At 34.9% G+C, this 27,292-nt stretch overlaps 2 protein-coding genes across 3 annotated transcripts; one reads left to right on the plus strand and one right to left on the minus strand.

Moving 5' to 3' along the window:
* Nucleotides 1–14,302: 14,302 nt before the first annotated feature.
* Nucleotides 14,303–15,920, plus strand: LOC109801502 (Putative thiol-disulfide oxidoreductase DCC). Its single transcript, XM_020362585.3, has 2 exons — nucleotides 14,303–14,541; nucleotides 15,270–15,920. The coding sequence occupies exons 1-2, from the start codon at nucleotides 14,358–14,360 to the stop codon at nucleotides 15,656–15,658; spliced, it is 573 nt and encodes a 190-aa protein (XP_020218174.1). The 5' UTR covers nucleotides 14,303–14,357; the 3' UTR covers nucleotides 15,659–15,920.
* A 1,025-nt stretch (nucleotides 15,921–16,945) lies between these two features.
* On the minus strand, nucleotides 16,946–20,992 carry PRS3 (phosphoribosyl pyrophosphate (PRPP) synthase 3). 2 transcript variants are annotated; one of them, XM_020362670.3, is made up of 7 exons: nucleotides 20,525–20,990; nucleotides 19,327–19,642; nucleotides 19,104–19,199; nucleotides 18,654–18,722; nucleotides 18,358–18,486; nucleotides 18,132–18,231; nucleotides 16,946–17,421 (listed from the first exon to the last, which is right to left on the minus strand). In XM_020362670.3, exons 1-7 carry the CDS (start codon nucleotides 20,902–20,904, stop codon nucleotides 17,288–17,290), a joined length of 1,224 nt encoding a protein of 407 aa, XP_020218259.1. In that variant the 5' UTR covers nucleotides 20,905–20,990; the 3' UTR covers nucleotides 16,946–17,287. The 2 variants fall into 2 exon arrangements, 1 of the variants encoding a protein (XP_020218259.1); XR_003804291.2 differs by having other exon boundaries at nucleotides 17,304–17,421; nucleotides 18,316–18,486; nucleotides 20,525–20,992.
* Nucleotides 20,993–27,292: the final 6,300 nt, after the last annotated feature.

The raw sequence follows: 27,292 nt of genomic DNA on the forward strand, positions 1-27,292 counted from the left end.
TGGGCCCCAGGAGGACGTACCCATGGATGATGCTGCTGCCTCAGACCCTCCACTCACTATCCATCAGCGTTTTGACGCCTTGGAGGGTCGCATGGCCACATTCATGCAGCGCCAGGAGGACCACCTGGATACTTTCATGCAGAGGCACGAGGGCCAGATGGCATCACTCCACCGTGGACAGACTTTCATGTTTGATGCCTTCAGGAGATTCACACTCCACTCTGCCCCTGATTACCAGTTCCCCACCACCGCTGACTATCATGCTTACACGGGGTGGCCTGGGGACCAGGCTCCTTTCTTTGGGGGGGGTGGAGCTTCCGAGGATGCTGGAGGTGCTGCTGAGGAGGGTGGAGCTGACCCCGGAGCTGCGGATGATGACCAGGCCCATGATGATGCAGATAGAGCTGGCCTTGGACCATTTTAGTTTTATTATTTGTTGTCATTTAATTTTTCTGTTTTTCAGTTGTAGTTATTTAACTGTTTTAGTCCCAGAACCTTATTTTATATATCCATTTCTTTTTGGTGATTACTTTGTTGGTTCTTTTTGTGAATATTCTGCTTTAGCATGGTTTTTGATCTTGTTGATACTTGCTTTGCTTGTGGTTGATTCTGGATTGTAGTTTGCTTGATGTTTATAGTGTTTGTACCCTGGACATTTTCAAGTCACATTAGATCTTTAGTTCATGACTAGTTGCATACGGGTTTCAATGTTGATCATAGAACTGAGCTGAGCTTGATAGTTTGTGGATGCATAGCCGGGTGAGGTTTGAGCCTAAACACTGATGAGTGAACTACGCTTAGGTTGCATGATAGACTTTGCTTGAGTTTCCCTGGTGGTTTGCTTATGTTATGCACTTATATGATCAAGGCATTCACACTTCCATATTTTGTTAACCATCTAAGCCAAAAAGCCATATCCATTTTCCACTTGACCCATACCTTCCTAAGCCTAAACACCATACCTTCCACTTGTCCCAAACCATGAAAAATTAACCATAACCCTTGCTTTGGTTAAGAGAGCAAACTGAAGACATCAAATAAGTTTGGGGGAGTTGAAGAATGGGAAATTTTGGGAAGAAGAAAGTATGTGGTCAGCCATTCAAAAAAAAAAAAAAAAAAAAGAAAAAAAAAAAAAGAAAAACAAAGCAAAACAAAAACAAAAATATTAAGATGCAAAAATGTAAATATGCATCTCATAAAGGCTAATGGCTTGGATCCGGTTAGGGGCATGTGCTTAATTGTTGTAATGGGGTATGGAGAGGGACATCATTGAAAAATCTTATTTGCTCTCTTAAGCTATAGCACCTTTAATCCTTGAAAAACCATAAAACTGCTACCGCTTGACCCTGCTTGACCCAGATTGCCCTAATAAAGACCTTGTGATAAGTGTCTGCATTTGTTTTACCACTGGTTTCATTTGGAAACGAAGAGCAAAGTTGAATTATGTGGCGTGAGTAGTAGACTAGAGAGAAACACTCACCCTGATACACTAGTGTGCATAGAGAGAAACATTTTCCTAGTGAGGATGCATACACAGATAGTCATTACTCCTCTCAGCTCTTTGATCTCTTTTGAAACCTTTGTTTGCACCTTGTCATGTTCTATTGCAATAATTGTGATTGGAAATTCATCTGAGGTTCATGCTTGCGAAAAGAAGATACAAGTGAACTAGGATGTAGAAATTGACTCACTTGCATTACTTGTTATCTGCTAGATTAATTACCTTTTGCTTGAGGACAAGCAAGGTTCTAAGTTTGGGGGAGTTGTTAAGTCTCAATTTTACCTCTTTTTGATGAGACTTATTGAACAAATTCCACTCATCCTTTGAACCATTGCAATATAATTGTTCTCTTTTTGGTTCATTTTGTATGCAGATATAACTAACCCAAATTCATCTAACAATACCTTAATCCACCTCATTTTTTGTACAGGTATTGAGCTAGAGATTTGAGGATTGAAGATCTTTTGGATTGGAAACATAAGGAGCCAAGGAGCAGAGCAGAGTGTCTGCGCCGGGCGTAAGATGACGCTGCGCCGGGCTTGAGAAGAACAGAGCAGTGGACTTTTGGAAGTTGTACATGCGCCGGGCGCGAGACTCCACCACGCCGGGCGTGATCGAGGCAGAGAGTACCTCAATACTCTCTGGAACGAATTGCGCCGGGCTTAATAGAGAATTGCGCCGGGCTCGCTCTAAGGCAGAGAATGCTTGAAAGTCTCTGGAAGACACTGCGCCGGGCGTAAAAAGTAATTGCGCCGGGCTTATAACGAGGCAGAAAGTGCTCAGAAGACTATGCGCCGGGCGCGACAACTTATGCGCCGGGCGCAGAACCCTAATCTGACCTCCCAGGCTCGTATTTGAAGCCATTTTCGAGGGTTTCTCCCTCATTCACACATTGGGCGCGTTTTGGGAGCTGTGGAAGGGATTCCCGGAGCTTGGAGCCGTTCGTGTGTGGGTCTTTCCTTCGGTTCTTCATTTCTCCCTTCATCTCTATTTTGTATTTACCCTCTTTGTTGAGTGGTTTCACCCATTTTTGTGGGGTTAGATGTAACCAACGAATTCTATTGTAATCCTTACGGTTTTTATGATATATATACATGTTGTTTCATTCATTGTTGTTTATGTTTCTATTCTTAATGCTTGCTTTGGATTTAATCTCATTGCATGATATAGGTTCCATTGGGTATTGGAAAATAACCCTTGAAACTAGCTCTGAAACAAATGCCTAGTGGGAAATGTATCTAGGAATGGAGCTTAGCCCATTAGTAGTCTTAAACCCTAGCCCGTAATGCGGATGTAGATATTGGGTACTCAAGGGATTGATATTCAATATCCACATCTAGGCTCTTGCTCTAAGGGATTAGGTTTGAGTAAACTATTGGGTTGACTAAGCAATGAATTTAACAAGAGATTAAGGATTCATTAGTTTGACGTTTGGTGAAATCTGACCCCACAATCTCACAAAACCATAAAATCATTTCTACCCTTTCCACTCACAAACCAATATTTATTTACAGCTTTCATTCCAATAGTCTTAACTTTGAATTCACATGACAAATTATGAAATTGGAATTATTTTTTAGTCACGAATAGTCAATAAATGCTTATTTTACCTTCTAATCCCTGTGGATACGATATTTTTACTACTTGAACGGCCGGTATACTTGCCGTGTTTGAGACCGTTGATAGAATTAAACTAAATTTCAATTATAACAAAAGTACTTCAACGGAAATCTCAACAGCAGCACATCAATATCAGCATATACATATGTATCCATTACAGCGTAGCATTTCATCATCAACAGCATAAAATAGCATGATCAACAATTTCACAACGTACGACATGTTCAACACATACTACGACTCAATCCTCTTATTTACAACTCATCTATCTTGTCAAATTACCCACCCAAACAACACCAATCAACCTAAGCACCTACAACAACTTTAAATTTAACCAAATCATTAAATGGAAAATGGCAACCTTCACAGAAAATAGCACATCATGAGTTATACTACTCCTACCATGCTCATCCTTATCTCATATGAAAGATAATCAAATTTCCTACAACTCTCATGAATACACCAAGTCTTAATTCATTCATCTACCTTGTTAAATATTCTAAAAACCGCAACAGCTATAGGTAAAGCTGGCAGCCTGACCCCTCTTCACTAAAACGGCCATATCTGGAGTTCTAAAACTCCTATTTGAGTGATTCCAGTGCCATTGGAAAGCTAACATCCAAGGCTACAACTTTTATGAAGACTATAAAGTCAAATTCTGAAACACAAATGCGCGCCCAGCGCGTTAAGTGCGAGCCCGGCGCAATTCTCAACCAGAGACATGTAAATTCTATTGTGCCCAGCGCTGTCCTCATCGCGCCCAGCGCGATTCACCCAGAAATATCCCATTTCAAGTCGCGCCCAGCGCGAAGAACTGCGCCCGGCGCGAATTCAAACGGGGACCCTTACCTGTTACGAAAATTTCACCAAAACCTGCGAAAAATACCAGGAAAACAACATGCAAACCACCCAAAAGCTTCCTCTTTCATCAAACATCAACAAAAACGTTCCATTTTCGACATGCAATCACAAAATCATCAAAACCCCAAAAATTTATCCAAACTCCGAAACCCCCACCAAAACCCATTTTCAGCAATCTCAACCCGACATCCCGCAAGCATCAAATAGCAAAGGAGTTTCGGGACTCATTCACCGCCAAAATACACAAAGTAACTAGCTTCCCTTACCTCGGTGAAGAGAAATTCGAGCTCCGAGAAGAAGAAGCGGAAGAAAATGTAGAAGAAAAAGCAGGCTTGATAACTCTCCGCACGGCTCCAAGAAAAACCAGCACCTACTCAACACACCCAGCTAGCAAACCAATCCCCTACTCAGCACCACCACCTAATGGTTCCAGAGAAACGAAATCAAGGCAAAGAGAGGGAAGAAGAAGGTGTGAGAGAATGATAGAGAAATTGGAGGAAGAAAAGTGAGAAAAGGGAGGAAGAGCTGCAGGTCTCACAATCTCCCCAACAACAAGAGTTTTCGTCCCTGAAAACAGACGTACTTGGGAAAAGAAACGGATGCCGCTCCCTGCACTGCTGCTCCACCTCCCAAGGAGCCTCACCAGTAGCTGCATCCCACAACACCTTCACCAGAGCAATGGACTTGCTCCCCAACTCCTTCAGCTTGTGATCAACCACAGCTATCAGCAACTTCTCAAACGTCAGATTTCTCCTTCACCTGCACATCATCTAGTTCAACCACATGACCAGGGTCATAGACATACTTCCACAGCAGGGACACATGAAATACATGTTCCCCTTCCGCAACTCCAAAGGCTTATGCCTTTTATCTGCATATGATTTCTGCCTACTCTGAGTAATCTTCATCCCTTCCTGAATCAACTTCACATTCTCAGTAGTCTGTAGGATTAGCTCCGGTCCCACAACCACCGACTCACCATCTTGATACCAACACAAAGGAGTCCTACATCTTCTGCCATATAAGGCTTCAAACGGCTCCAACCCAATACTAGCATGAAAGCAATTATTATACGCGAACTCAACCAGCGGTAGGACCTCCTCCCAGCTTAAACCAACAGTCTTCTCAGTTCCCAGCAACCAAGAAGTTTCACCAACTCCACATCTTACAACTGCTACTGTCCAACCTACCTCAAGAACTCACTAGTTATGGTAATCATCCCATAACTAATGTGATCCTAAGCTAACTCCACACAGAGATTCAGATCTCTGAACTCCTCAACCAGTTCCAGCGCTTTCACCATCATACTAGACATGTGGATGGATTTCCTACTCAGCGCATCCGCCACAACATTGGCCTTCCCAGGATGATACATCAACTGGAAGTCATAATCCTTCAGAAACTCCATCCACCACCTCTGCCTCATGTTCAGCTCCCTCTGATCAAACAGGTAATTCAGACTCTTGTGATCACTGAAGATACTGAACCGAGCACCATACAGATAATGCCTTCATATCTTCAAGGCGAAAACAACTGCTGCCAACTCAGTTGCCTTGAAGCATATGTCACTACTTTCCTGTTTTGCATCAGCACGCACCCCAGACCCTGGTGAGAAGCATCACAATACACATCAAAAGGTTCACCAGAGTTGGGCAACACCAGCACAGGAGAAGTAGTCAACCTCCTCTTCAGCTCATCAAAACTCCGCTCACAAGCATCAGTCCAAATGAACGTTTGCTCCTTCCTTGTTAGCTGGGTCAGAGGCGCTACTATCTTGGAGGATCCCTCAATGAACCTTTGATAGTAACCCGCCAAACCCACAAAACTTCGAACATCAGTGACAGTCCTGGAACATTCCCACTGCAATACCGACTCCACCTTAGCCGGATCAACAGCAATCTCCTCAGCTGAGATCACATGTCCCAAGAACTTCACCTTCTCCAACCAGAACTCACATTTTGAAAGCTTAGCATACAGCTGCTTCACTTCCAAAATCTTCTAGCACTAACCTCAAGTGCTCTCCATGCTCCTCCGGTGTCCTTGAATAAATCAGGATGTCATCACCACCACCAATTTATCCAAAAACGACCGAAAAATCTTGTTCATGTAATCCATGAACACAGCCGGGGTGTTGGTCACACCAAACGGCATCACAACACACTCGTAGTGACCATACCTAGTCCTGAAAGCAGTCTTCGGTATGTCACCCTCCTTCGCTTTGATCTGGTGATAGCCTGACCTTAAGTCAATCTTCGAGAAAACGGATGCTCCCCTCATTTAATCCATCAAGTCATGTGAATATTTGTTCTTAATGGTCAACTTGCTCCACTGCCAGAAATCAACACACAATCGACAACCTCTATCTTTCTTCTTCACCAACAACACGGGAGCGCCCCACAGCGATACACTCGGTCACACCAACTGCTTCTCTAACAGGTCCTCCAACTGACCTTTCAGCTCAACCAGTTCAGCAGGAGCCATCCCATAGGGAGCCACCAACACTGGCCCCGCACCTGGAACCAAGTCAGTGCTAAACTCCATCTCCCTAACAGGAGGCAACCCAGGCACCTCATCAGGAAACACCTCAGTAAAATCCCTCACCACATCAATCTCAACAATGACCCTCTCGGTCTCCACACTCATAGCAGCAAGCGGAAGACAACACTCGGCTCCATCCCTCAACAATGATTCAGCTTGACTAGTTGAAATCAATAGCTCCTCCTCTACCTGAGGAACGATCAACCGCCTGTTGGCACAATCTATAAGGATGCGATTGGCAGACAACCAATTCATCCCTAAGACTATGTCAATATCCACCCAAGGTAAACAAATCAAGTTCACCTTGTACCCCTCCACCAATGCTCAGCCTCCCCAACCAGCATGTAAACAGCATACGCCAGCCTCCTCTCTTGAGAACATCCCAACACAGTGAAGATCTTCTCCATCTCACAGATCCAGTGGTCAGCTACCTCTATGTCTGCATCTCTCTTGAACTGAGTAGGACGGCATTTCTGGAACTCAGCTAGATCCCGACTCTCCTACGACCCCAAGGGCCTTGCTGCACCAGCTGCAGCTCTATCAGCGTCCATCATAGCAAAATAGGCATTTTGCTGCTATATAGCCATAGCCATCATCTCCATGGCACAGGCTACCTACCAATTGGTTCTAGTCATTGTCTACCGAAGTAACAACATCTTCAGTATACAATAACTAAACCAATCAACCATCACCAGCACAACAAAACACCACAACAACCAATACAACAAACAACACAACAAGACAGCACAACACAGAGTTCAGCACAACAAAAGCCTAAAGGAACCACCCCCAAAGAGTGTCCACTAGACTCGAACTGCTCTGATACCACTAAAGTGTAACGACCCGGCTGGTCACTACACACACCACTGTACACCGGAAACGCCAGACAGAAAGGACAAGTATATAAATATAGGATCCAGAATATAAATATATACAAAGTCTCTATCCGACTAGAGTTAGAGTGTACAACACAAAGTACAATCAATGCTACTATCCCAAGTAGCTACATAACAAAATAGTCACAAAAACGATCAGCTCTACTGGTCCGCCGAAGACTCATCCTTAGACGCCCACCTATCCCTGCTCTCCTCCCATACATAGTATGATCATCGCAGTCCAATATCATGGAGACAACAAAAGGGTAAGCTAGTGTAATTAAAATTCAACATACAAATATATATATATATATATATATATATATATATATCAATATAAATAAACAACAGATACAATTATCAGCACACTTATACAGCTTATACCACTCAACAATATCAGCACCGCAATGCGGCAATATCAGCACTGCCTTAGCGGTTAGAATCAGCACCACATATGTGGCTAACAACAGCACCGACTTAGCGGCTATAATATCCCCCAACTCAGCACAACCCAGTACAGCACAGCACAGCACTTCAACACATCAATCAACTTAACAAAATTCATTTAAAGTACCACATTATTTAGCCATAACAGCACACATCTTCAGCATACAACTCATCGATCTTACAGCATAATCAGCAATCAGCACACAATGCGTCGTCACGCATATCAACTCGGAGATCTCCTACAGCAATTCAGCCATTATGGCCTACAACAACTCAGCCATTTTGGCCTACAGCAACTCAGCCATTATGGCCTATAGCAACTCAGTCATTATGGCCTACAGCAACTCAGCCATTATGGCCTACAGCAACTCAGCCATTATGGCCTACAGCAACTCAGCCATTATGGCCTACAACAACTCATATCAACATTCAACACAACACAACGTTTGCAACTCAACATATCAACTTGCAACACAACACAACTGTACAACTCAACATCAACTTTCAACACAACTCAACTGTACAACTCAACATGTCAACTTGCAGCACAACACAAATATACAACTCAACATCAATCAACCAACATCATCCATTAGTCATCACATTATATTCGTCTACAACTCAACTAAGCATAAAACAACATTAACCAACATATATAAATTTCTCATCTCCGCGCCCGGTGCACTCATGGTCGCGCCCAGTGCGGTACAACCAGAGAGCACCAGGAGCTAGCGCACCCAGCGCAGGTATGCCTGCGCCTGGCGGGGCTCAGCCAGAGAGCCCAAGGCTCACATGCGCCCAGCGCATGCCAGGCAGAGACTCCCAAGAGTCTCGCGCGCTTGGCGTGCCCATACCCGAGCCCAGCGCGGGGAAGGCAGAGACCTCCCCTTGGTCTCGCGCCCAGCGCAATTCAAATTGCGCCCAGCGCCCACAGGGCAGAGACTCCCAAGGAGTCTCACGCCCAGCGCGACAAGGGCCGCGCTCAGCGCAGCACATCAATATCAGCATATACATATGTATCCATTACAGCGTAACATTTCATCATCCACAGCATAAAATAGCATGATCAACAATTTCACAATGTACGACATGTTCAACACATACTACGACCCAATCCTCTTATTTACAACTCATCTATCTTGTCAAATTACCCACCCAAACAACACCAATCAACCTAAGCACCTACAACAACTTTAAATTTAACCAAATCATTAAATGGAAAATGGCAACCTTCACAGAAAATAGCACATCATGAGTTATACTACTCCTACCATGCTCATCCTTATCTCATATGAAATATAATCAAATTTCCTACAACTCTCATGAATACACCAAGTCTTAATTCATTCATCTACCTTGTTAAATATTCTAAAAACCGCAACAGCTATAGGTAAAGCTGGCAGCCTGACCCCTCTTCACTAAAACGGCCATATCTGGAGTTCTAAAACTCCTATTTGAGTGATTCCAGTGCCATTGGAAAGCTAACATCCAAGGCTACAACTTTTATGAAGACTATAAAGTCAAATTCTGAAACACAAATGCGCGCCCAGCGCGTTAAGTGCGAGCCCGGCGCAATTCTCAACCAGAGACATGTAAATTCTATTGCGCCCAGCGCTGTCCTCATCGCGCCCAGCGCGATTCACCCAGAAACTTCCCATTTCAAGTCGCGCCCAGCGCGAAGAACTGCGCCCGGCGCGAATTCAAACGGGGACCCTTACCTGCTACGAAAATTTCACCAAAACCTGCGAAAAATACCAGGAAAACAACATGCAAACCACCCAAAAGCTTCCTCTTTCATCAAACATCAACAAAAACGTTCCATTTTCGACATGCAATCACAAAATCATCAAAACCCCAAAAATTTATTCAAACTCCGAAACCCCCACCAAAACCCATTTTCAGCAATCTCAACCTGACATCCCGCAAGCATCAAATAGCAAAGGAGTTTCGGGACTCATTCACAGCCAAAATACACAAAGTAACTAGCTTCCCTTACCTCGGTGAAGAGAAATCCGAGCTCCGAGAAGAAGCGAAAGAAAATGGAGAAGAAAAAGCAAGCTTGATAACTCTCCGCACGGCTCCGAGAAAAACCAGCACCTACTCAACACACCCAGCTAGCAAACCAATCCCCTACTCAGCACCACCACCTAATGGTTCCAGAGAAACGAAATCAAGGCAAAGAGAGGGAAGAAGAAGGTGTGAGAGAATGATAGAGAAATTGGAGAAAGAAAAGTGAGAAAAGGGAGGAAGAGTTGCGGGTCTCACAAAAAGTAATTATATTGTTGCGTCAACTAATTAAAAATTATTATAAATATAATTTTAAATTAGCCACTTTTGAAGTAATTAAACAAACTTATGAGAATTTATAATCATGCATATCACATTGTAAAAGTCATTTACATGTACGTACACTATTTACTAGCAAGATTTTATCTTCCCTCATCTTTGCATATGTATTTTTAATGTTTTTAAAATTAAACAGATAAATTAAATTGGTTAAGATATTAATTTAAATTATTTTATAGTACTAAATAGATATAATATTATTTTTATAAAATTAAAATTAAAGTAATTTTACAAATAACTAGAATAGTATTACGACTTATACTCGTTTTTATATATATTAAAAACTCATTTATTTATAAAATAAAAAAAATATTGAAATAATATAATTAATTGTTTTAGTTTTTCAAATATATAGAAAGAATAGAAGTATTTAATTTGGTTATGGTTTTATTAGGGTTGATTGACCATTGTAGTGTACTTTTGAAAATAAATTGCGTAAATGGTGCTCTTTTGAAACTATTTACGCATTTGGGATTGTTTATTACAGTGTAGCTATGGCTTATAGCGGCACTACTGTCACGTGTAATTTTTTGTGTTTTTTGAAGCCATGAACGCTATATTACAAAAGTCAATACAGCCCACAACGCCTCACGTAAAGTCGTTACAGCCAATAGCGACACATAACGGCTTCATGCACATTTTTAAACTATTAATTATATTTTTATAAAAAAAAATTATTTAAAATTATAGTATATAATAATATTAAAAAACATGTGAAATAAACGAGAGAAAAAAAAGAATTATAAAATAAAAATTGTAAATAAAAAATATAAATTAAATGTTAAATAAAAAACATTAAACAAAAGAGGTCGTTATGGCTCATAGCGACACTAAGTCGCTAAAAATGAAAAAAAAATTTAAAAAAATTACCCTAAACTCTCTAGTAGATAAAAAAAATGTAAAAAATTAATTTTAAAAATATATATAACGTAAAAGAAAAAATTAAGCGAAGAATAAAATTGTATAAACCACGAAAATAAAAGAAATATAAAATATAAATTATTTTAATAAATGATAAGTTATATGCTAAAAATGAAAAAAAATTAAAAAAAAGAGGTCGCTATGGGTCATAGCACATCTGTTATGCATTAAAAGAATGTATATATTTAATTTTAAAAATATATAAAATAAAAAATAAAAAAAATAAGTGAAGAAAAAATATGTATAAATAACTAAAAAAAACATAAGTAGAAAAAATAATAATTTTAAAAAAAATCATAAATTAAATGTTAAAAATGAAAAAAAAAATTGAAAAAGAAGTCGTTATGGCCCATAGCGAGACAATGTCGCTATAGGCTATAGTAACTCTAGCTTTCCCCAGCAGCTGTGCGCCAAATGTTAAAATTACCGTACCAGTAGCCAATCAGAGTGTGACACGTGACAACAGAAGAGGATAAAAAAAAAGGATAAAAATACATCTTTTTTGTGCATTTTTTTTTAATATTTTTTTCCTTCAATTTATTAAAATACATCTGGAAAAGGATAAAAAAAAGAAAAAACATAAAATATAAAGTTGATTGAACGAATAAAATGAAAAATAGGCAGAAAAAAATAATTATAAAATAAAATTTTTAAAAATAATATATAAAATAAATCTGGAAAAACTTATAAAAAAAATTAAAAAGGGAGGTCGCTATGGCCCATAGCGACATTGTGTTGCTATGGGCCCTAGCACCTCAAATAAATATATAAATTTTATTTTAAAAAATATTATTTTGTTGTAGAAAAATTATTAATATATTTTTAAACATCAAGTTTTAAAAAAAAATATATTTTAAATTATATTTTTTTCTATTAAAAATTATCTTTTTATTATAAAATTAAGTCATTTTAAATGGTTTAGAAGCCTATAGCGACACTACCTAAGTCGCTACAGCCAGTAGCGACTTCTACGTGACTAAATTTAAGCCGTTCTTAATTTTAAAAAAAAATTACACGTGGCACTGGTGTCGCTATGGCCCTGGTGTCGCTATGGGCCATAGCGACACTGTAGTAAACAACCCTAAAGGCGTAAATAATTCCAAAAGAGCACCATTTACGTAATTTGTTTTCAAAAGTACACTACAATGGTCAATCAGCCTCTTATTAGAGATCTCAAAACAAACTAGTTTGGCTACATTAAGTTTGTCTTGTCGTTGGTTTATCAAAAAAAAAAAATGATGAACTAGTTTGTTAAGTGAAAATGAATTGGAAATCATGACTTGTGTTTGTCTAAGGCAGTGTTGGCAAGTAAAAAAAATATTTGCATATTTATTTTGAATATTTCTTTCAAGATATTTATTTTTCAATATCTAAATGATCCACACAAATTAGTGTACCTACATAATAAAAGAAATATCAAATTACAACATATTTGATTTAATTTGTTATGTGAAAAAATTTAAATTTACTACATAATAAAATAAATATGTAATAATAAATAAATAAATAAATAAATAACTCTTCCAGCAAATTTGTTAAATAAAAATCTCAAATTACAAATAATAAAATAAATAAAATGCATAACATATATTATTGCATAATAAATTACAAATTACTTACATAATAAATCTTATGTGACTTATTTAAACTTAATATTAAAAATAAAAATTATAAGTAATATTTTGAATTTTTATAAATTGATAAAAAGTTGTTGAAAGTGGAAGTGATAGAAAATTTTAAATTTTCCAAATTTTTTAAGTATTATAAAATAGTATCATAATAAGATTTTTTAAATATGAAAGTGTGTAAAAGTAAGTGAAAAGATATTTAAAGAAAAAAAAAAAGAGATTAGCAACATAATTATACAAATGTTAGAAATATAATGTTAATAGTGAATGTATAAAAAAAAGAGATTAGCAACATAATTTTTAAAAAATATTTTTATTTAAGATTATATTTTTCATTATAGATATACCTGAATGTATCTTAACATACATAAGTGTGTATGAGTTATCTCTCTAATTTTTATTTTCATTTCAAACTCTAAATTATAATAATAATAATAATAATAATAATAATAATAAATAAATAAATAAACTAATTTTTGTAACTCAAATTAAAAATAAATTGTACACATATTTAAAAATAGATTTGTTGACTTATATAAAATTAAGTTTATTAATCTACTTAACATTGTTAATATAAAATAAATTTTTAAATAAATTAATAAGTTAAACCAAAATTTTAAAAATATTAAGTTAGACCTAAAAAAAATATAATATATAATAAATCAGACTTAAACTTTAATTTTATAAAATAAAATAAACTTATATATTTAAGATATAAGACAATTTGATTTATTCTCATTCTTAATAAAGATGAATCTTTCTTTTATTAATAATAAGATTAACATCCAAAATATATGTAAATGTCTAAATTAAATTTAACATAATATTTAAATTTAAATTTTAATAAAATATAATAATATTTATTAATGATAATAAATTTATATGTAAGATAAAATGTGTCAAATCAATACAATACAAAATTATTAAAAATTAAGATATGAAAATATATATTAATATAAATAATTTTAAATTATATTTTATAAGTAAAATATTAAAATAATTAATAAAATGATTTTTTTATTTAATAATTCTTATTAAGTATTTTTTTTCTTAAGAATATTTTAATGTGTTTTATATTTCTTAAAAATATTACACCAGTTTTTAACCCATTTTGAAATGTTTTGATTTTATTAGTTAACATTGGTCACTAAATTAGTTAAATTACCTAAATTATCCATAATTTTTTTTAAAATGGTGTTATTTCATATATTATTCACAATTACCTTTTTTTTATCATATCAAATTTTTTTTATGTCTAATTTTTTAATTGTCCATGTGTTTCTTTATTTTTACTTTTAATTCCATTTTAATAATTATTAAATATTATTAGTTAAAGTAATCTTATTTCTAATTTAAATATTTATTATAAATATAAAATATAATTATATATTCAAATATATTTATTTAATTATCTACCATAAATTTAGTTATAACATAATTTATATATTAAACTATTTTATTTATATAAATTTAAACCGTATAAAAATATTTATTTTCAAAATTTTATATATAAAATATTAACTAAATAAAATTTTCAAAATAATATATATGAATCTAAGTCGGTCATAGAGTAATTGAGTTTGTTAGAAAACTTGGAGCAAGAGAGAGGTTTGAACGCCGATGATGATGACGAAGAGAACATTGGAAAGCTTGAGCAGGAAGCCATTAGAGAGAGGATGGTCTTATGGGTTTCGCTGTTTCAGTTCTTCTTCTCCTTCCTCTTCACGATTCAAGGGCACCATCCCCACTCTGCTTCAGCCCCGAGTACTGGTGTACGACGCCGTTTCCCGCGTTTGCCACCGAGGTATTCATTTTTCAAGATCATCACTGTGTTTGCACTTTCTTTTCAATTCATGGGGTTTAGGGTTTTGTGTGATCCAACTCGTGGGGTGTCTTCTTTAGCTTGTTTGCCGCCTTCGCTGGAATAAAAATGGCTCCAAGAATCTGGAAATCTGGGAAATTGAACATGGTTTTTTTTTCCTTTTACATATGTTTCGTTTAGAAGAAAAATAGAAAGTAGAAAAAAAAATAGAACAGAAAATGAAATTATTTTTAATTGTTTGGTATAATTGAAAGCCAAATTTCTTTTAACCAATTGAATAGAAAATGAGATTAATATATATATATATATATATAAAAGATGAGTTATAATAATACTTTTGTAACTTTTACTAAGTATTACACGATAACTCTATATTAAATATGAATTTTATAAATTCAATTGTTAGATTAAAAGTTCTTTACTCTCAAATCTTTTCTATATATGTATAATTTTATATTAATTTAAGATGATTTGGTAAAATTTAATCCCCTTTATATATATATATATAAAAGGAATGCACCCTTCAATAAATATACATATACAAGGATATATTTTTCTTTTCAATTACAATGTTTGTCTTTTTCCCTTTTGTTTCCAAATTGGAGAGAAAATCTTGGATAGCATGTAATAGGGATTGAAGATGTTACATGATGTTGTAGCAATTGCTGATGAGCGTTGTTTGTTCATCCTTCAAACATTTGTATTGACAGGAGTGAAATGGGTAATCAAAACAGACAAGCATGAAATGATAAAATTTTGTTGCGTGCAATCTGATACGGCTGAGCTGTATTTGAGAGCTTGTGGTCTTGAAAGAGAGGATGTTTTCAATCGCATGTTATTTGTTGAAGGGCTGAATTCATACTATCAGGGATCCACAGCTGCATTGCAAGTGCTGTCATACATGCCAATACCTTACTCTGTTTTAAGCTCTCTCCGAGTGATTCCAACTCCACTCAGGGATGTTGTGTATGATTGCGTAGCAAAACGAAGGTATGAATGGTTTGGCAAGTCCCAAGATATTTTGATTTTGCAAGAGAAAGAGCTGCTTGGCCGTTTTGTAGATAGGGAAGAACTCTTGAGTAAAGCTCATGATGTGTAGTTTTAGTTGCTACCTTAAGGTATCACCCACTTACAATCTGCTTTTTTTCTTTTCTTGCTGTATTCTACAGCCCAAGATTTTAACTTTCAAATGCTTTCAACAACCCAAAATGACTTACCCCTCCTTCAAATTAGAGATTTTTCAGTATATTTGGAATGTCATTCTTCAGAATTACATTGATATCAATATGGAGTGTAGACATGTCATTCCTCACACTTGAGGCTTTTTAGATAAATTTTTTTAAATGATGTTGCGTTGCAAATTGATTGGAGTTGTGTTATTTATGCACCATATTTTACACCCTTTGCTACTGAGAGAAAAAGAGAGAGAGAGATAGAGAGAATGGATTGGTGTATCCACCAAGAGGGAATAGTTGTAGAATCTGATATCTGAAATGAATCAATTTGTAAATAAATAAATATGTATATATATATATATATTAATTGCTGTAAAAGATGGGAGTCGCACTACATCTTTCAAAAATATGTTATTTCTTAAAAAAATTTTGGTCTATTAATTTTTAGCTTTGAGTAAATGATGTTCTTTTAAAAAAAATGATCACTATTGTAAAACATTTTAGTCTATTCAGGAAGCATTATTGACTTTAAGGCACTACTTAAAATCTTTTATTAGTCTATTCAGGAAGTGAAACTTGTCTTATTAAATTTATCTAAATAAAAATTATGAAATTTAAATTTATCTAAACAAAAATTATGAAATATAAATTTATCAAAAAAAATTATGAAATTTAAATTTAGAATATGAAATTTAAATAATATTTAAGTAAAAAAGAGCTATGTAGAAAATCAATTGTATGGAAAGTGGGTTTCACGTAGCTTGAAAAAAAATCTGATATTAATCATAAATATACATTATAATTTATATATATATATATATATATATAATAAACATTTAACTTATACATTCTACAAACCAAAACAAAAGTACTAATTAATATAATGAATTAGAAAAAAGTTGATCCGTAGTGAATTATTTTTTTTATCGATCCTTGATCGGTTTTTAAATGACTTTTTTCAGCTCTTGGACCAATTTTTCGATAGGCCAATTTTGTGGTTTATCTGAACCGGTGACGTAACTGGTTCTCCAGTTTTTCAATTAAACCGGCTGACTCAGTCCGGTATTCAGAACACAGATCAAAATAATTAAATCCCTAAATATGTTAATAAATAAACTGCAATGTTAGGACCTCAAATAACGTTGAACTAAAATGAAGCATTTTTTTTGGCACTTACGAATTTAAATCTTCAAAAAGTTCTTTAGGCAAAATTTTAAAGATGGACACTTGAAATCATCATTTATTTAATTTAAAGACACAGCAAGTCCCGCAAACTTTCACATATTAAGGAACATCACTAAACAGCAATTTCTAGATGAAAACAACATCGGTAGATGTCGCAGTAATAACCATGGCAAAATTTGATCATAAAGCTAGAAGGGGAGAGACATTATTAAAGATAAACCAGTTTGTGCAGTCTTTTACTCCCTTGCATGCATGCATCTCATTCGTCACTATAAGCCGCATACTGAAGTCTAAGAGCTCTACTAACCGGGTCTCTTCTTTTGTCCATTTTATTTTAAGCATGCTATGAAAATGACATCATGTTCCCGTCATATTTGGAGACTGGCAGATATGGAGTTAGCAAGGCTGAGAATCTCAAATGGTGGTTTGTTCACCACCTCCTTTACTGTTAAGGGGCATGAATCTGTGATCCAGAAGTAAGTAAATGCAGTCTCTGGTTTCCCTGACCATGAAAGTCAAAAATGACTCGAGGTGAGAAAAGAAAGTGTATATTGTAAGCCATTAAATTAATATTAGATTGATGCATGGAATAAAAGCCTTTTTAACCAAATAAAGTACTCAAAATTCAAGGGTAATTACTAAAAGCAATACTAGATTTGTGCGGGGAGTTTCAGTTATAACACAATGGTATCATAATAGAGTGAGAACTGCTTCTCCCAATATGTTGAAACTCCTCCAAATAAAATAACTAATCAGACACTAGTGATAAGCCATTTAAATCCCTGTTCCAATCACAACTGGAACAAACAGTGAAGGTCCTAGCATGAGTTAGACCTTAGTAAAAACTACAAAGTTGAGTATAACAAGAAAACCATGGTGAAAATGTGGTCAATGATCTAAAAGAATGGTGATTGGACATCCCTTCCAGGTTTGGCATATTTTGTACCAAACAATAAAATAAAGGGTTCAACCCAGTGAGATCTTGAAGAAAAGAAGAACATGTCAAATAAAGCCCACTTTAGGGAAATATCCAGGAAATTCACATCAAATTAAAGTAAGAAAACAGATTAACATGTGGCACCTAGTTGATATCAGCACAAGTTCATCAATTTGAGTTATTAATTTATGAATATTTCAGATGAACCTATTTTCCTTTATAACAATGAACAGGCAATGAACATGGCTTAATGAACAAAATAAAGCAAGCAATACCCCCATTATCATGTCCAAAGCGTTCCCATGATTTATTTGGAAAAATGCCATGAGTTACGTAAGCACTAATCTTAGTTGCTCCATGAGCCGCCAAGACTTTCTGAAAGATGACAAATTAATGGGTTAACAAGATATAAACAGAAAGCACCTTTCCTACAATAAATAAAACAGCATAAGATTTCACCTTTTGTTCCATGTAAGAATCCACACATACAGATGTCTATACCTGGCATTCTCTCAGAGTTCCACCTGATTGAACCAAATCATCAACAATCACAATATGTCGACCCCTTGGGTCTCCTTCCTTAATACGAACTATCCGCTGATCTCCTTCCCGAACTTTTGCACAAACGATCTGCATATGCATTGTGTAAGTGCTAACAGATGGAACCATCATAGCAAGTTAGTCTATGTTCAGACTTCAAACTAGTAGCTGCTAGACCAGTCTCACTGTACCAGTGCAATATTTATAACTTTTTTTCTGAATTTACGAAACATTGTTAGATTAACTATATTCAATACCGTTGGAAAATGCTGTAGTTGCTTATTAAATCGTTTCCAAGCACCATCATCAGGAAAAGCAATTGATATCTGAGAAAGAAGAAAACCAGAGGTGTCATGGAATGAGAAAGTATAAAAGCAATAATTCTTATTCAACTTTTTCAATTAATATATATAAAATATTAGGCATTTTCACTTTTATAGTAACTTGCAAATTAAAAGATCAATGAGTCAATGACTTGCTATCAGTCTCACATTGAGTAGAATAGAAAATCAATGTGATACTAAGTTATGGATCTGCCCCATTTAACGGACTAGTCTTTAAGTTGGATTTTACTCGTGTTCAAGTCATAACATAATTTCCATAATCAAAATTCTCAAGCATATTCAAAAAAAAAAAAAAAAAAACAGAATAGTACATAAAAACACAGACCCACAGAGAGAAGAAATACATATATATGAAATCCTCACGTTATCAGAATCAGGAAGATCCTGGAGCCTTCTTTTAAGCAATGGTATGCCACTCTCAAAGCATGGTAAAATGTTATCACCAAAGTAGAATCTCTCCTGAATTGCGACAAATAATCAAACAATTATAGTCAGGAATTTCATAACTGAGAAAGAAAGACAAGTAAATCATGCCATGGACCATCCAAGAAAACAATTGTAAAAAGCAATTCCACCAATATTAGACCTGCAAGGCATGAATGTCAAATGTCACCAGACTGGTAGGTCCTCCCCTAGATATAGGGATGTTTGACAAAAGTCTGGCTAAAGTAAAAGCTGTGGCAATATCTCCTTCATCCTCCATACGCTCCGAAGTGCCCGTTGGGAAAAATGGAAGGACAAGGGTAAACGAAGCAATGAACAGTTTTGGCAACGCATAAATAACAGGAATCTGCTCAAAAATCACTGCTGGAGAACTGAATGAGGCCAGAAAAGCCACATGCTGTCCACGTATTCCTTGAGCATTGGGAATGAAAATGTTGGGGAAGCCATCAGCAAACTTGCTGGAGTTTTCAGTTGCAGAGTACTTCAGTGAAAGAAGCCATACTATTCACTCAAAACGCAAACAAGCTAAGAAAAAAAAAAAAACACAACCAAACGAGGATTTAAGCTTTAATCTCAGGCATCAAGATTTCCAATGAGGCAGCATAAGAGCATAATTACAGTTCCAGACATTATAGAGTAAAAGACCCAACAGAAGGATGTTGACTTCGTTGGGTAAATGAGAAATTTTTTCATGTCCCGAAATCATTTTCCTAAGAATAATTGAAATTTGTTTGACTGATTATAAATGTTTTTAAAAATATTTATAATCATCATATTTGTACCACAAAAAAGCTTTTCTTCGGAACAATTTTGTGAGAAACATGTGTGAAAAACATCTGTGGCAAACAATGTTTCCTATAAATGTTAACTTTTAAATAATAAATCAACTATAGAAAACTAATTCCCAACTTTAGATTTATGCGATATATGAGTAATCACTAAGGTTATATCTTCCTTCAAATCCTGCTACGAACTTATTAAAAAAGTATTAAATGAAAATGCAATGCATTAATGTCTTGAAAATATAAAACGCGTCTAATACTTGCATGCAAAGTTCCTAAATTGCAACCACGGAGACACCAATTCCGACACAACAGAACAACTCAGCTACATAGGGAACTCGAAGTTGATGAAAAACAGAGACAAGGGAATATAACCGTAATGGGCATTTCCAAGTTCCTAAATTGCAACCACCAAGGCATCAATCACAACACAATAGAGCAATTCACCCAAACGGGGCACACCAAGTTGATTAAAAACAGAGGCAAATGACAACATTGGTGAAAACTGAAGCGAGACACAACAGGGGAATGCATGGTGTGGAAGGAAAAGGAACGAACCCCCAAGAGATGTTGCGAAGCTCGATGGCGTCGGAATCGGCGGCGATTTTCTCGGCGAGGGCCTTGGTCTCGGGGCAGAAGAAGAGGACGACTTTTTTGGCATTTTTGGTGGGGAAATTGGTGGTGGCAGCAGCGACGGCGGAGACAGAGACCAAGGGAGAAGAGGGGGCGGTGTCTTGGGTCATGTCGGAGACGCGCTCAATTGTCCAGCGACGGTGGCTTAAGCTTTCGAAGCCTTTGATCTCACACCTGAGATTGGAGAAAGAGGGTTTGTTAGAAGAGGGGCGAAGGTGGAAGAGAGAGTGAGAGGCTTTGAATTTGAGTGAGAGGGATTTGTTTGAAGGAAGCGAGAAAGACGGAGGGGGTGGCGTGGCCACCATTGTCGGCGGTCACTGCCCACTTCTTCACTCTAAGATCGCTTTCGCTTTTTTGGGGTAGTTGCAAAATTTTTTCCAGTTCTGTATTTTATTTTATTTTTTTCAGTTCGGTATTCAATTGTACTCAACATAAAGTCATAAACAACTTAATTTACATCATTTAATATGATAAATTATTAATACATTGAAATTAAATTATTTAATTATTTATTTTGGCATAAACAACAATTAGCTTTGGTATAATTTTTTTTAATACACTTATCATAGATTATGATTTATGGATGATGTAAATGGTGCAATTTTTTTAGTTATGATGTTAGGACAAATGTTAAAAGTAATGACTAATTTCGATTAAAGGAGTACTCATATTATTTATTCATGAATTAAGTTTAGTTAAAAATTAAAAAAAATGATAATACTAAATGATAGTGAATATTATTTCATTGTAATGCTCATTTAGTGATTGATCACCATTTTTGTTAGTATTATAATTTTAACTTAGAGAGAATGAGAGAGATTAATATAAACTTGTATATTTATATAATGATAGGGTATAATGAACATAATATTTATAGGGTTAATCACTTATATACTGTTAGTGTATTATACTGACAACCAATCATATCTTTTAATAGTGTCATGTCAGTTGCTTATTTAATGAAATAAAAATAAAATAAAATAATTTAAAAGATTTGATTGGTTGTCAGTGTAAAAAACTTTACACTAACAGTATATGGATGATTAACTCATATTTATATGCATCTAGATTTAGTTAAGATGTAACTAAATCATAATAGAAATTCAACAAAAAAATGTAACAAAAAAGAAAGAAAGATATAGTACAATAAGACTCATTGAAGGAGTTTGTGCCTACACAACTAAAGCTAAATAGATGAATATAATTATTTATTCTATTCTAACATCCCCCCATTAAGATGAAGGAGGTGAAGAACACATTTAGTTTGTTCCAAAGATACCAAAATTAAGTAGGAGATAAGACTTTAGTTAGGATATTTGCACATTGTTCATCAAATGGTATGTGTAGAACTTCAAGACTATTGTTGATAACTCTCTCTAAGGAAGAAAACATTCAACTCCATGTACTTTGTTCTTGAATGGAAAATAAGGTTGTGAGATAGTGCCACAATACTGTTATCACAATATATTGTAGGAGAGTCAGTGGTGACATGTAATTCTTGTATGTGTTTAATATATTGTTATCACAATATACTGTTGTCACAATATATTGGAAATGTTTAATGTATTGTATATTAGAATTAAAAAATAAAAAATAAAAAAAGTTGTAGGTGGAATGTTAATAAGGCAAGTAGTAGTGGAGAATGCACGATCCTAAATTTTGCAAGGTATAGAAGCATGACAAGGAATGTGAGGCCTAACTTCATTTATGCCCGTATTTTCTTTCTACCACCCCATTTTGGTGATATATATGTGGATAAATAAGTTTGTGTATGATTTCAAACTGCAAGAGCATATTAGAGGTCTAAACTTTCCCTCCCCCCACCCCAATTTTTTTTTTGCAGAGCTTTAATCTTGTAATTAAATTACAATTCAACCATGCTTTTAAAATGTAAAGAAACTTTGAGTGCTTCAAATTTGATTTTCAACAAAAACAAACAAGTATACTTGGAATATGCATCTACAAATGTAATGTGATAATTATGTCCTCCAAAAGATGTAAAAGGGGTTGGACCACAAAAATCATTGTATATTAATTCAAGATAAGCAAAATAAACAATTAAAGATGCATGTGAAGGTAAGTAGTTTGATTTACCCATACAATATAAAGAACATAACTCCAATTTATTTTTATTAAAATTGGAAACACTGTAATGTTGTAATACAAGGTGCAAAGTGTCTTTGTTTGGATGGCCTAACTTGCAATGCCATATAATAACAAAAGTAACAATATTTACAATAGGGAAACTATGTTGTTTGCTTTGTACATTTAGGGTCTAAAGATTGGTGAGCTTATAAATTCCATCTTGATGACCAAGTTTAGCTTGAAAAACTTTATTGGAACCATAACATTTCACAAGATAGATTTTAGGATGAAATTCAAATAAGACAATATTATCTTTGGCAAACTAACTTACACTAACAATATTTTTAGTGATAGGAACACATAACAAATTATAAAAAAAATAAATAAATAAAAAGTTGAAGCCTAAGATTAATGGTAGAAGGAAACTAAGTTGAACTTGAATTAGCTATGAGGGGGCCTTGTCCATTTCCAACAAGCAACTAATTTGGACCTTCATATGGAGTGGACTATTAGATGTTAAACTATTAAGGAGTCACATGATGTGAAACTCTTAAATTAGGATGCCAACCTGAGGAAACATCGTTATTGGTGTTGGAGATGAAGGCCTTTGGTGTCACTATAAAATTGTTGTTGAAGGAAGCATTGTTATTCACACCATAATTGTTTTTTAATTGATTGTTGAACCAAAACTATTCCCAAACTGCTAAAAATGGTTCAGCATGAGATTAGAATTATAACATCGACTAGGAACATTGATGTAAGGAACATAGTTAGGGTTGTATATGTGATAAAAAAAAATTGAAGCATTATGGTTGAACCTGTAATAGACTTGACATTGAATGTAGCCATGACCTCTTCAGCCATGTTCATAGTCGCGACCTTCTCCTCTTTAATTTCTCCCTTGTTGATGGGTAGGGTTTGCATGATATAGCCATGAATTATTCGTAACATTGGTCTAAGGTTGCTTTGATTCAAAGATGAAATCTTCTTTTAAGGTAGACTAAGAAAGATGACCAATGGTTATAATAGTTGTGTTCTTGCTATATCATTCCAATCGCATTTCTTGACCCAATAAGAGTGCTTCAAGCTCATCAAGATTGTAGGGCTTCAATCTACTAGTGACGAAATTGATTAATGAATCATACTCTTTCTAAAGGCCTTCAATAATAACATCTAATTGTTCTTGAACCAAAAACAAGATTTCTAATGAATGAAAGTTTGATAACAATAACTTTGATACACAGAACATATTTCGATATTGGCCAATCCTCCTTCTTCAAGTTTCACAATTTATTGTGAAGCATCTAAGAACGTGCACATGTGTGTGCATTGAAGTGAATGTGTAATTTGTCCTAGAGTTGCCAACAGTGAACACATCCAATGATGCAAAAGAGATTCAACGTTGCGATCAACAATTGAAGCCAATACAAGGAGAAAATCTTATTATAATGAATTGATATTTCCAGCATCGTGATCTTCTTCCATTAGGAATCCCAGTCAAATTTGTAGATTCACCAAGAAACGATATAATGGTGACCTTTGATGACTAGATCAATTTATTGTTTCCATAGGATAAAGTTGTTCTCTATCAACTTCTCACTGATTGTGAGAGAGAAGGTAGTAATTGTAGAAGAGGAAGGAATGTTGAGAGAGCAAGGGTGGGTAAAAATAGATTCTGTTGTGAAAGCCATGGTTATGGATCAACATGCTCTTGATACCATATTAGAATTCTAACTTAGAGAGATTGAAATAAACTTGTATAATTGCATTATGATAATAGAGTACAATGAGCCCATTATTTGAAGTTTAAAAACTTGACTCATATTGGCCTAACTAGGAACCAATATTGTGTTTGTAGTCGATTTGATTTTCGGATCGAGTATGCATGAAACTTGGTGATGATGTGAGCAAATCAGTATGAGTGAATTGAGCATCCATAATTCTTGCTACAATGCTCATTCAAAGCCTCTTCACTAGTCACATCCACAAAAAAAATTCAAAATTTGACATCAGTTAAACTTGAGTTGGACTCCCCTATTTTGTTATAGCATAGCTTACCATTAGGCCATGTCACTTTATTTTGTTAAGTATACAAATACATTTTATTTATCTACATATTATTTCTATTTTAATGTATATTAATATATATGTGCATTATTGTTACAATGTTATGTTGTTGAAAACCATGAGGTGTAAGATGATTTTCTTTTTTTAGATAGTTTCAATTATTAAGTATTTCGAGTAAAAAATATATTAAAAGTGATATTAATAGGAATATACTTAGTTACTTAATGATAACATTTTTTTGTGAATTGAAAGGATTAAAAATGATGGCATCCTAGCTTGCATGAACTTGAGATGATGAGCAAGGGAGAGGACGCCTACTCCAAGGATCAAGTCCTCCAAGGGTAATGCGTGATTTAGAGAAGGAATAAGGTGGAATGGATGAAAATGGAGAGTGTGGGTGAAGTGTTTGATGAAAGGTTTGAGAGGGCACTCTAGGATTTAGCTCACTTCAAGGTAGATGAAGGCCACTTCTAGGGTTTTGCTCTCAAGGTAGAGATAGGATGGGTGGTAGCCAGATTTAGCCAAGGGTGACTAAGGATGATATAAAGGCAAAAATGTTCTCTTTATATTCAATTTTCAAAGTATTTACATGATGCATAGCCTAGGGTATTTATAGGAGTGGGAGGCATCTAGGTTTGCATTTGGAGAGTGCATGGCCGAAATTCACAAGCCAAATGCACACCAAATGAAATCCAAATTAACCCTAGATGCAACTTGGTGGCCAAGGATGAAATCTTTAGGTTTAGCTAGGTTACATCTAGGTGCATGATAAGACCATGCAACCTTTGCCCTCCACTTGGACCTAAGCCTTTCTAACACCAAAAATAGGTCCAATAGCCACAAAAATATGTCTAGGTTTTTGTTCCCACCCTAATCAAATATCTTAGTCCAAAAATAAAATCCTATGATCTAAAGCACCCCATAATACAAGAGTAAAATGGAAAATACAAAAGAAAATAAATCATATGACTAAAATATCACAAAATACAAGGGTAAAATTGAAAATACAAGTAAAATAGATCCTATGTCTAAGATACCCCAAAATACAAGAGTAAAAGTGAAAAATCAAAGACAAGGGCAAAATAGGCATAAAAATAAATTATAGGCTACCAAAGCTTAGGAGAGTGATTAGTGTATTTTAATCTTGAGAAGCATGTCTTCTAGGGTTTTGACTTCCCTATCCTCTTCCAATCTCATAGCCATTGGCTTAGTGATGGGTTCCACATGAAGCTCCATGGATGGTCCTCCATCAAAAAATCCCAATAAAAATCAATTAAAAACCATAAGGTTCAATACAAAAATATACATTCGCTTGAATAGTTAAAGAAAAAGAAAAGGAAGAATACTACATCAAAAACTTTCAAGTTTTCATTAAGACACAAATCAAACTTAACTAATTTTCCTACTACAGGATTGGATCAAAAACTTTCAGGTTTTCATTAAGACACAAATCAAACTTAACTAATATTTGCCTACTATAGGATTGGTTTCACAAAGAATACAATAAGGCATTACATTCTAACTCGACCCGTGAGTACCTGTCCAAACCTACCCCGATCTAGATGGAAAAAATCCGTGTTGATCGGATTCGAGTTCGGCTTTGGACTTTCCCTGATTGGTAAAATTGGGGATGAGGACAGAGATGAGAATGTTAATACCCGCCCCCGCCCCTGTCTCGCTTAATAATATAATTAAAAAAATTATCCTTATATATATATAAATCAAAATTAGAAATATTTATATATAAAAATTTGTATTATTTTATTTTTCTTTTATTTTTTTAATTTTTTTTCATATTTATTAAAAACAAAAAAAAATTTCAGGAGCATAGGTGAGATGGGGTGGAGAAATTTGAACCCTATCAAAAACAGAAATGGATACCCATATTTTATCCCCAACAAATTTCAGGGTGAAAATGGTTTAAATTTGCATGGAGATAACATAAAATTCATCCCCACCTCAGCCTGATACCATGCCTAAATACAATGCCAAAGAAAATTACCACCAACCCATTTTTAATTGGGTGATTGCAATCAAGGAATCAAATTCGATCAGGAAAGTTCAAAATCCTCTCCCCAAACAACTGTAACCCAATGAAGATTGCCCATAATTTTGCATGCACAATAGACCAGCCAGAGCCCAATGTTCACTACAAACGTAAACAAAATCACCCCTTTATGATTACAAAACACACCATTGCCACCAGCCATCACAATTCAATTTATGCGTTCGAAGAGGAGAATGAACCCATCAAGTGATTAACCTATAAGCTTGGACCTGTCCGTACTTAATAGTGATGTTATATATTTAAAAAAATATATAATATATAATTATAGATAGTTATATTAAATTTTTTTTTCGAGACTAATATTTTTATAATAAAATAATTTTTTATTTTTTCATACAAAAAAAATAAAGTAATTTTAGACAAAATAAAATTTATGCCTAAATGAATGTAATCATCTAATACTTTAGTAATTACTAAAATAATATGCTTTGTTATTACACTGAACTTAAATAATTTAAATAGTATATTTTAAT

The sequence above is a fragment of the Cajanus cajan genome, chromosome 11 (assembly GCF_000230855.2).
Source record: "Cajanus cajan strain Asha chromosome 11, NIPB_CcT2T_4, whole genome shotgun sequence".
NCBI lineage: Eukaryota > Viridiplantae > Streptophyta > Magnoliopsida > Fabales > Fabaceae > Cajanus > Cajanus cajan.